We start from the raw sequence: 11,572 nt of genomic DNA, 5'->3' as shown, positions 1-11,572 counted from the left end.
TTGTTGCCATAAAGATGTAGGGAAATAGGTAAATGGGCCACTGCCGCTGAGTAGGTAGCTTTGGAAACAGCACTGATGGGCCTGACAGCCGAGCCTGCAAGGCTTATCCCAGTATGTTTTGGTAGTTATCACCTTGTGTCCATGTGCCACTGATTCCTCTTTGCCAGATTGTTTCTGGAGCTAGGTGTGGGTTGAATACCTGACCCATCACTTTATTGGCAGCAGGGTTTGTATCACATAGTCTGCTGGAAGACAGATGGGCCCCCTTCCTCCAGACCTTCATCCTCTGAGTGCACTGTATTGCAAACACCAGATCTGAAGCCAGAGTACCCAGGTCAGAGCTGGGCTCCCCTATTTATACACTTTATGACATTGGGTGAGCTACTCAGTCTTTGTTTTCCCCTTTCATAAACGTGGTAACTTACAACAACAGAAATGTAGGTCTCACAATTCTGGGAGCTGCTAGAGCAAGGTCATGTTCCCTCCAGGGGCTCTAGGGGAGAGTCTGTTCATTGCATCTTCCAGCTTCTGGTGTCTGGTAGCATTCCTTGGCTTGTGACCACATCTCTCTTTACTCCATCTTTACCTTCCTTCTCCTCTGTGTCTTTTCCTCCATGTGTCCCATATAAGAACACTTGTCATTGGATTTAGGGCCCACCAGAATAATCTAGGATGATCTTAACTCAAGGTCCTTAACTTAAATCTGCAAAGATGCTTTTTCCAAATATGGTTACATTTACAGGTTTCAGGTATTAGAACGTGTGCATTTCATTATCTGTTTGGGGGCCACCATCCAACCCACTGCAAGGTTCTGGAAAGTATATTTGATAAAATGATTTATTGCAGTAAGCAGAGCAGTTTCCTTATTGTTGATATAGTGAAGAAGAAAACATGGTGTTTGGAATTCAAGTTTACATCTCAGATTTTTTTCTTTTAATGCTGACTGTTATATTAAGTCCTTTCACAGGAACTGTTTCATTTAAGCACATAATAGTGTGGTAGAAAGAGAATTGGATTTAGAATCAGAAGATTTGGATCTCATTCCTCTTACAAGTTCTATGACTGTAAAGAAGTCTCTTAACTTTTCTGAGCTTCTGTTTACTGTCTATAAAATGAGAATATTTGCCCTGCCTCTCATAAGGCGTAGACCAGGTGTGTGCTAAGTGATAAGACTTAAGGCAGAGCCAGTGACATAATAAGGCACCATAAGAAATAAACAGTTTCCCTGAACATACAGAGAGAGTACAGCAGATATTTAGCATCACTCTTTATAATAATCTCAGGAAACTGAGGCTCCGGGCATCCTAAATGACTTGTCCAAGACCACTCATCTGGGTTGGCGTGAAGTGGAAGTGAGATCGCACTGTTCAGCTTCCAGGCACGTTCATCTTCACTTTCCCTGTTGAGAATGGTATTGGGTGGCTCTCTGACTGGGATGCTCACTGGTCAGCCAGGAGTTTGGACAACGCACACCTTGCTCTAGACATCAAAGTATAAAAACTCTGTCAGACTGTTGTGGATGACATTGGTTAGGACTGAACAGTTGTGTGTCTTATCACTTAGCACACACCTGGTCTGTGCTCTTCTTTCTTTCTCCCTTACTCAGTACTCTTTCTGGCCTTTTTGTAAAGGCATTCTTCAGTGTTCTGCTGTTGGTTTTCTGGAGAGAGAGACCTGAGACGGGCTGGCAAAATGTTCTTCCTGACTTGCTCAAGGCCTCTTGTCCAGGTTGAACTGGGTAGAAGGAGGGAATCTGCACCCATTGATAAACACAGGCCGTATTATCTGTTCTAGTGAATGGCTTCCATTCATCACAGCAAGTCCATTGAAAGTGTTCTTTCATCTCCAGGTTGGGATTCTGTAGGTCTGGACTTCATACTAGGCCTTCTGCCCCCAACAACAGCAAAAAGTATCTCCTCTTGCCCTGTCTCACCACCTGGAATATACCATCAAAAAATCCTTAGTACAGACTCAGAGAGTGGGGAAAAAAAGCATTGTGTTTAGTAATGGCCTCACAGGTGTTTGGTAGGAAGGAAACTGGGAGAGTTACAGAGGACAGACCCTGATTCTTAGAATAATTAAGGCTCTGTGTTTGCTACTTATTGCCCATTGGAAACTTTTGAGAGCTCTGTATCTTCCCTTCACCCCATCTCTGTGTTCCACTGGAATGACAGCCAATTCCGCACCTCCTGTTCCCAAAGCAAAAGTCTTTCCCCATTCTCTACACTTCACATGCCAGTTAGGTGCCAAACCCGAATTCTTTCTCCTTCTCAGCTTCATACTCACCCCTCCTCCTCGTTCTCTTACCCATCCCCAGGAAGCCTGTAGGGTGCTGTTCTCAACTCTTATCTACTTATCCTGCCCTCATGCAGCCCCTACTTCTCTGCAAAAGCTCTCTTCCTCTGCTCTAGGCTCAGACTCCTCTGCATCCCTTCTTAAAGCTTTCCATCACACAGAAAATCAGGCCCATGTTCCTTATTTCTCCAAAACCTTTCACCCAGTCCCCTGTAGCCTTACCGGGCCAAGTCCCTCACCCCATTCTGTGTGTGTGACTCATCCGGTCTCCTTTGCTTTGATTCATGTCAGACAGACCAACCGTGGACAACTTGGCTCTGTAGCCTGGGCACTTTTTTTAATAACCTTTTGAGCTCGTTACTCCTCAGTGAAATGCAGGTGATAGATAATAAGGTGATGCAGTTACCTCAGAGGAGATGGTGAGTATGAAGATGCTACGTATAAATGGAACAATATTCATATTATTTTCTGATGGTGTAACTCAGGCTACGCCTTGTGCTTAGGATAGTCTTGCTGTTATCCTGTTCCTAATTCCCCTCCTTCACTTTATATACACATTATCCAAAGTCCCAAGTCATTCACAAGTTGGTCTTGGTTAACCAGAAGGTATTATTTTCTTTTACTTGCTTCTTCCATAGTTTTCCCTTGATTTGCCTGCCACACCTTCATGTGTATTTATCCTTCGTATGGCTTGTAATATACTTGGCATTTGTTTTTTTATCTCTTGTGTCATTCCCTATGTGGATAGACTCTTCAGCACAGCCTAAATCTGTCCTAGCACTGTGGCACAGGCACCCAGCTTTAATTACTGAAGTTCAGTGGTGTAGGAGTAGTGGTAGTCTCAGCCCAGCACCTGCTCTTGCTTTCTCTGAGGTGATTTGATCAAGTTGTCCTCCAGCAGATGGGCCTCTGGGACGACTCTGCTGCACTTCTGCATGATTGCATTATAGAGCACAGGAAGGTGGGCCAGAGGACCCAAAATTTGCTGTTCTTTTCATTCTGAGGCATAAGGTTGATGCCTCCCTATGCTTTTAAAAAATAGTCCCCCAAAGACAGTGGACCACTTCTCTTCCTGACTCTTGTATCTCACTGGGGTTCTCTTCATTGACACCCTGTAGTGAAAGGCTCCGCTCTTTGAGTCCTGGCTCATGGAACAGACACTGGAAATGGATGGTGTGAGGCTTGAAGCTTTGTGTGTCTTTCTTAAGACAGGCCTTTTTCTAAGCACTGACAGAGAATTCTTCACTTGAGTTATCTCCAGTACTGCTCTATATATTTTAGTTGCCAGTTAGCTGTCTGGTAGTCCCATCTTCCAAGCTTGAACCTCAAGTGTTGTTATTTCCAGCTGTCTCAGGACTATACCTAGAAGCCTGTGTTCAGTTTCATATAGTTGACCTTACATAGGTGTGCTAATGTCCCTAGATTAAAAAAAGAGAGAAAAAACTACAATAGATTCTCTTTCCTTATTCTGTAGAGATTATAATTTGTCCTTATATATAGCTTCAGCCTTGGTTTGTGCCCATTAAACAATTCTCCTTTGTTTGTGGCTCTTTAAAGCCAAGCCCAGGAGCCAGACCACTGAGTTGAAGAATTAATACATATCCACCACCATATCTAAGGGAGGTTTGGCTAACTGCAACCAAATCTGGCCTATCTCCTGTTTTTGTAGGGGCCATAGGCTAAGAATGGTTTTTACAGTTTAAGTGGTTGGGGGAAACTTGAAAGAATGTTTATGTCACATGAAAATTATGTGAAATTCACATTTCAGAGTCCATAAACAAAGCTGTTTAGATAACTTATTTGTTACACATTGTCTGACTGCCTTCATACTACAGTAGCAAAGTTAAATAGTTGTGACAGAGGCCGTATGGCCTGCCAAGTCCAAATACTTACTGTCTGGCTCTACAGAAAAAGTTTGCTGAAAGTTCTAAAGACTCAGTGTGAAACTGAATGCAGGGGGTGTTTCATGGTCCTTATGTCTAGCGTCTCCCATTGTGCACATCAAAGCAAGAGGAAGAGGTGAAGGAGTTGCCTGTTTCCCGTATGTCTCCCGCACCATGGTTCTCCAGAGCCAGTGCTTCCTGGTTGGGGAGAGAGGGAGAGATTTTTTTGTGAACAGGACTTGAGGATTCCAGTTAGAATCCCTTTTTAATTGTGATTTCACAGTATTGATCAATACCCTTTCAGGCATACACATTCCCACATAGCCTGTGCATGAAGCTCAATCTGGACTGAGCTTCAGTCCTTGGACTGTGCGCTGACTTGCTGTTAAAGTCCTTCTTTTCACTCCCTGTGGTCTTTGCTTGGCATTTTGTGTCCTCAGGAAGATATTGGACAATCCATTGTTCACCCAGACTAACCAGAATTAATGCTGTCTTTTAAGGATGTTTGGTAACTGCTTCTTACAGCTACTGTCTACCTATAGCAGGGTTTAGGGTAATCATTCACTTCACAGATCTGCCCCATTATCCCTCTGTCCCCCCACCCCACCCCAAATTAAAAGCTGGACAGAGAGATTATTACAGATTATTGCTCTCTTGATCTTTCTAATTGTTTTGGAGGGTTAGGTATTTGTCTGTATTTAGCAGTCTCGGGCAGTGAGTTGACTCCTTTTTTTCCTAGTACATTTACCTCAGTACTTTAAATCTCCCTCCACAGGTCAGATACCAGGTCCAGGTTCCATGATGCCTGGGCAGCCCATGCCAGGCCGCATGATGTCCACCGTTGCAGCCAACATCCACCCCCCTGGGAGTGGCCCTACCCCTCCTGGTATGCCTCCAATCCCAGGAAACATCTTAGGACCCCGGGTACCCCTCACGGCACCTAACGGCATGTGTAAGTAGCAAGATGGGAGATGTATTACCCCCGGGTCTTTTAGGGAGGGCTGTACACAGGGAGGCAGGCTTTTTGTTCTCTCTGGGGTTTGACAGGTCCATGGACAGTATGACCTGTGAGAGTGGGTTCCAAAAGACTGTTTTTTTAGTCATTGCTCTTCAGTACTCCCGGTGGACAGGTACCCAGGTGATGAGTGCAAAGTGCTCCCAGTTAGTCGGGCTCTTATGCCATACACAGCCTTCGTGGCATGCACTCGTGACTCCAGGGTCTGTTGGGAGGCCAGGGGCATGCCTTGCCCACTCCTGATTAAGCCTATGTAATTTGAAGCTTGGAAGACATACAGAGCTACTGGTAGTTATTTTCCCTATAGGAGCCTTTTATGGATTCAGGGTTTAAAAGTGGTAGGTGTAAAGAAAAGAATAGGGGCTTCCCTGGTGGCACAGTGGTTGAGAGCCCACCTGCCGATGCAGGGGACACAGGTTCATGCCCCAGTCCAGGAAGATCCCACATGCCGCGGAGCGGCTAAGCCCGTGAGCCATGGCCGCTGAGTGTGCGCGTCCGGAGCCTGTGCTCCGCAACGGGAGAGGCCACAACAGTGAGAGGCCCGTGTACCGCAAAAAAAAAAAAAAAAAAAGAATAGGATCTGGTTTAGGGCAGGAATAACAAGTGTAAGTTTCTTGTAGCCATTTTGATATATTTGTAGTGGCTGCTTAGACTAAGGAAGGAGTATTCGGGGCTGTGTTGAGAAGGAATTTGAGGTCTTAGCAGGCTCCATGGAGAAAGCACAGATGCTGCTGAACGATGTCTGCCTGGTGGTATGTGCAAAGCCAGCTAGCTCATTTCTGCCATGGGGCCCTTGGCCTCCAGAGGATTGCATCAGAGCCTGGCCTGCTCTTTACTCCTGTAGACCAGGAGTAATGATCCCAAAATGCAGCCGATAGTGGCCGTGTTCCCAGCCACATCTGTGATCCCAGGTCCATTTAGAAGTCACGTATGTGAGGAGGAGTTAGCTCCTGTTCACAATACAGAGCTAGGACGCATAGGAATTCCTGGCCTCCAGGAGCTTTAGTTGGGAAAATACGAAATGAACAAGTGGATAGTAGTATAGGGTTTACTATGAGTTACGCGAGGCTGTGTGACGTGACTTGAGTTCACTGTAGTTCTCTGGGAGACTTCCTAGGGCCAGGAGGCAGGGACTATTGACAGAGGTACATCTCCCTTCTCATTGGACTCACAGGGGCAAGGACAAAGCTGCACAGAAGAAAGACAGTAATTGAGCTGGATCAGTATAGGATCACAACAATAGAAAAAGGTATCTCTGAGTCAGTGATCAGAGGCCGTAGTCTAGTGGGTACCTCTTTTCCTTGGCACGAAAATCCTTGCCTTGCCGCCTTACAGGCAGTATACAAATGTGCTGGCTGATAAGGAGGTTTGACCAGTTTGCCCATCCCCTTTGCAGAGATAATGTCATTGGTCTTTACCACGGTCATGTCCTACTGGTAACCCGCGACTTGTGTACAGGATTCCATCCTAAAGGGCCCTCTGTGGAGCACCTTGAGAATGTGGAAGGTTTGCTCCCGATCACTTCCTGCCACAAGTGAATTTCAGGGATTCTGAACCACTGACTTGGCTCCAGGTCACTGGGCAGGCCTCATCAGGCGAGTCGCTTCCCGTCTCCAGGCCCTGGTTTCCTCCACTGTAAGATGACACAAGGGATTAGATCAGTGGGCTTCAAAATGCTTTGAAGAGCCTTAGCAGTTTGGTGGAAATCTCCTAGGGGGAAAGTTGGGTGAATTGACTGGTAAGGAAGGCTGCAGTTTAATTATTTGTTTCATATGTTTTCATTTCCAGCAAAATCTAGTTAAAAAATCCCTGGATTAAATTATATCCGGGGTTCCTTTGAAAAGCAGCTAAAATTGAAACAGGAAAGAGCCCCAGACACTCATACTAATTGTTCCCTTCAGGACCTGACCTAGTTTTGGCCAAAAATCCAAGGACTGCAGTTCAGGAGCTGTGGGGCCTCCCAGGACTGTCCAACTTGTCAGCAGCTGTCTCAAGTGAAGCTGCCTGGCCCTGCTGGAGATAGTTAATATCCGCAAGAAGTTTCTGATAATCTATTTTGTGCCCAGCAAGGCTAGGCACTATGAGAAAGAAAAGAAGACACAGAACTTGCCCAGGAAGGAGCTTATCATTTAACTGAAGAAATAAAGTTAGCAGTGAGAACCATTAAAATACAATAAAATAAAAATATAATTAAGTTCTGGAGTGATTCTTGGAAGGGGTTGGCCTTGAAGGAGATTGGGGCAGGTTCAGACACCTCCCCACTCCTCCAACCTCATGGGTTAGGGGAAGCAACATGAGCAGTGACCTGGAGGTCCAGATGGACCTGTGCCATGTAGATCGCAGCGGCAGCAGTGCCTCACAGGCGTTAAAGAAACCTCCTTCTTAAGTCATTTTTCTCTAAATGGGCTCTTCCCTGAGCCCCTGTGTTGCCAGCAATGATGAGTTACCTTCTGGATGTGTTTGCAGATCCCCCTCCGCCGCAGCAGCAGCCACCTCCTCCACCACCTACAGATGGAGTCCCTCCGCCTCCCGCTCCAGGCCCACCAGCCTCTGCTGCGCCCTAGCCTGGAAGATGCAGGGGACGTCCACGCCCAGCGCCACCAGCTGGAGTGGGGATGACAGGACTTGTGTTACTCAGCTTCCTTGGGTTTCTTTCAGGATTTTTATTCTTGTAGCCCCAAGCACACATCCCATATTTCCCCATTTCTCTTGCCACCCCTGTCCGTGCTCTGACACGTCTTGTGTTAGGTCCTCCTCCAACACTCGGGGGAAGCCTGTGGTGACAGTGTGCCCTGGTCATCCTAAAAATACCCAGTGTCTCCCTGTCCTGGTATGGGGTATGCTGACAGTTTATCTGCAGGTCCTGTCAACAGTAGTGTTTCTATGTCTGTCATTTTTGCTCTCCTGCAGTTTTTTTGCTTTGTCTTATGCTTTTATGGATAATGCTTTATAATCATTATCTTTTTCTTTTTTTGGGGGGGGGTGGGTCGTTATTGCTTTAAAGGAGAGCATCCTAAGTTAATAGGAACCAAAAAATGTGATGGGCAGAGGGGATAGCCAGAAGGGATAAACCTTAAGGCATTATAAGTGACCTTATTTCTGCTTATCTGAGCTAAGAATGGTGCTGATGGTGAAGGTTCATGAGACTTTTGCCACACATGGACGCACCAGAATTAAAAGAGATGGGGAAAGGGATCCCACTGACTTCATCCCTAGTGAGGACTGTGAGAGCCTCCAGCCTGCCTGGCAGAACATCCCCCTTTAGTCCCTGGTAGGGGAGAGCACAAGCATTAGAACAGATCCACTTCTTCCCCAGGCCCACTGGTTCTGGTTTTCTATGCAGATGGTTTGTTAGATTCCGGGGGCGGGGTGGGGGGCTTGTTCTTCTGAGGGCAGTGTCAGCTTTGAGAGCTGCATTTGGGAGGCATTCCTTAGTTCCCTAGACTAGCCAGGAAAGTTTGGGGCGTCTAGGGCAACGGCCACCCAATGAATCTAGCCCACTATTCACTGCTTTGTATGCATTCTTTTTTTCTCCCTCTTTAAAAAAAAAAAAAAACCTTAAAAAAAAAGAGTAAGTAGATAGTGCTGATAAACATTTTAGCTCATGGAACTTGGTTAGGTTGGCTGGGGGTACAAGTCCCCAAACTACCTCTTGCAGTAGCCAGGGTGAAGGATTTAGTGAAGCGGTACTTTAGGTTTAGGGTGGGATTGGAAAAGTGGGGCAGGATCAACAGCCTCTCATCCCTTCTCCCTTCCCTGTCTGAGATCTCACATTCCATCTATCACAGGGCTGTCAAGGAGATGCTGTGGGTACCAGGGAACTCACTTGGCAATCAGAGCATCATGCTTTGAGGGTGAGGTTCTCGGGCTAGGAGAGTGGAATACCATTCCAGAGGAAGAGCCACAAAAATGCCTTAATATGAGCCCATTTCTACCCCTGCTGATGAGTGACTTAAAGAGTTCTTGGTTTTCTCTTCTTGTCCTTCCTCCCTCCCCTCTGTCTTTCCATGGGTGGGGAAAGGGTGTTTTGAGTAGAGCTTGATTTCCAAAGCACCTGGCCTCTTCACAGTTTCAAGTGGCAGTTTCATTTAGAATGCAAAGTGGGACATCTTTTGGATACCTTTTCTATATATTCTATAAAGCTTTACATATGTGAGGGTGTGGGAAGGTGTTTATAAAACACCCTAGAACTTTCTTCCTTAATGTCAGAAAGCAAAAAAAAAAGGAAAAAATTAAACCACAATTAAGATTTGCCTTTCAAACCCTCAGGTGTTACCTCTAACCAGGTGGCCCTGGTCACCATCAGAGTACTGGAACCAAGGAGACCTTGTTCCTTTTTTGAGTTTATTCTGGACTCTTGGAGTGGAAATGAGCTTGTTCCTACTGGAGTTTAATTCCATTGCTTTTGACTCCAGAAAGACCCCCGTGCCTTTTGACAATGGCCAGGGTTTTATTTTCACACCAGTCTTTCCCAAAGGAAATTCATTCCAAATACTTACCTTTTCCACTGAGGTCTTAGAAAGAAAATGGAATTCTGGTTCATACTGTGGTCTCTTGTAACCTCAGGTCTTTAATGTGATCACTTTAAAATTTAAAAGATCCAGGTGGAAGTATTTTTACTATGCTGGTAATCTACAGAATACCTGAATTCTTACACTGTTATGTTTCAGTATAAGTGGTGACTTTTTATGTCTGATCTGGTTTCATTCCTGTAATACAGCCACCCGATTTTGTGAGGGGGGGACTAATATGTGGTTTTTGTACAAACATGTTTCTTAAGGTGTTATTTTGGAAAAGTGAAGAGAGGGAGTTTTGGAAGATTGGAAGAAGTTCATCAAGAAGGCTTAATCTCCCTCTTTTTCAGTGAATAAATGGAACATCATTTCTGGATTCTAGTGCCATTCTCTGTGTTCATGTACCAGTTTCTTCATGTGTCCCAAGAAGAGTCTAAATATTCAGCCTCACCTGGTTTTGGTCATCAATTAATGTTCAGTGGTACGAGTTTCCTGACTGACTGACCACCTTCTCACCTTCATGAGGCTTAAGGAACATATGGTTGATGTGCCTTGCCCACTTTTTATTTCCATGGTCTAAGTGGAGAAAGGTGAGTGGAAGTTCTCCAGGAAGGGTGGCCAACATCCTGGCACCTCCAAGAGAGGAGTAGTACTGCTTGGTGCAGTAGAGAATGTTTGTCAGGTTGAGTTTAGACAGCCTCAAGTTGGAGGCCGGCATTGAGGGCAGATGATTCTGTGAACTTTGATACTCTATCATGGACAGCCTTTGAGCACTCACAGGTGCACACCCTGTGCAGAAAATGGACACCAGTGCTTTCAAGATGCTTGTGAACCCAGTGGAGCAAAAGAGGCGGATTCTGTGTCTGCCAGGAGGTGAACACTTGGCTCTGCACGGAAGTGTGTCACCTGATTGTGCTGTGCTTTCTTACGTGTTCAACTCTTCCCTCTAGTAGAGAGTGCTAGAGCCAGCTGGGTCTCACAGGACTCCTACACTTCCCTCAGGGTTGAGGAAAGTTAATCCTTGATTCAGTCTGAAGACTGGTTTATAAACCTGAGTGTGAATTCTTTTTAGAGCACACCAAGACATGTACAATTAACCAGGTTTCCACAGGTTCCTCAGATCCTTCCTGTGGAGTGATTCCCCCAAATGCGATTAAGAACAGCAGTTTTCCAACTTCAGTGCAGGTCGGGATCACCTGCGATTTTAAAATACAGTTTCTGGGCCCTGTCCTCAAAGCTTCTGATTCAGCAGGTTTGGGTATGTTCTGAAATTTTGCCTTTTTAACAGATTCCCAGGAGATCCTGATGCAGCTAGTCATGGGACCACTCTTTGAGAACTACTGGTTAAGAAGATTGTATGATAGAGCAAGCTCTCTGCAGTTCCTGACAGTCATTCTGTGAGCCCGTTAGTCTAGTAAACATTTGAGAGCCTACTGTGTGGCAGGCACTAAAACTTGGATGCAGTCATTATTATGAATAAGGTAAGGCAAGGCCCTTGTACTCCAGGCCGCTTACATTTTTGTAGAAAAATGGGGGATAAGGTGTATGGTCTGGAGGATACCAGACCATAAATAGTTTAGATAGTGCCCAGTGTTCATGAAGTAAAAGGAACAGTCTAATCAGTTGTTTTCTGGGGGACAGTGTATATTAGTCTGTGAATTGGATGTTCTTCCATGATTTCTGTCCTGCGAGGTTTGGTGACCTGAGGGTTGACTTTCATTCCTGAAAACCTCCATCTGAATAATCAGAGAACTCTTTCATCTGGATACCCAATGTATCCAATGCCAACTAACCCCTGTTCTTTCTGCAAACCTCTGCCTGTGATTTTTATTATAAAGCCCCTGCTTTCTACAGTTCCAAGAGCA

At 45.5% G+C, this 11,572-nt stretch overlaps 1 protein-coding gene across 1 annotated transcript in view; it reads left to right on the top strand.

The window, feature by feature from the left end:
* Nucleotides 1–10,088, top strand: part of SMARCC1 (SWI/SNF related BAF chromatin remodeling complex subunit C1) — a 183,885-nt gene extending 173,797 nt beyond the window's left edge. The window contains exons 27-28 of the mRNA XM_007446140.1: nucleotides 4,954–5,130; nucleotides 7,660–10,088. Coding sequence (XP_007446202.1) covers nucleotides 4,954–5,130; nucleotides 7,660–7,757 — 275 coding nt within the window. The 3' untranslated portion in view covers nucleotides 7,758–10,088. The remainder of the gene's footprint in view (nucleotides 1–4,953; nucleotides 5,131–7,659) is intronic.
* The last annotated feature ends 1,484 nt before the right edge of the window (nucleotides 10,089–11,572 follow it).

Source organism: Lipotes vexillifer, unplaced genomic scaffold, assembly GCF_000442215.2.
Source record: "Lipotes vexillifer unplaced genomic scaffold, Lipotes_vexillifer_v1.1 scaffold491, whole genome shotgun sequence".
NCBI classification, from domain to species: Eukaryota; Metazoa; Chordata; class Mammalia; order Artiodactyla; family Lipotidae; genus Lipotes; species Lipotes vexillifer.
The sequence above is the reverse complement of the archived record's forward strand: the minus strand, read 5'-3'. Positions and strand labels throughout refer to the sequence as shown.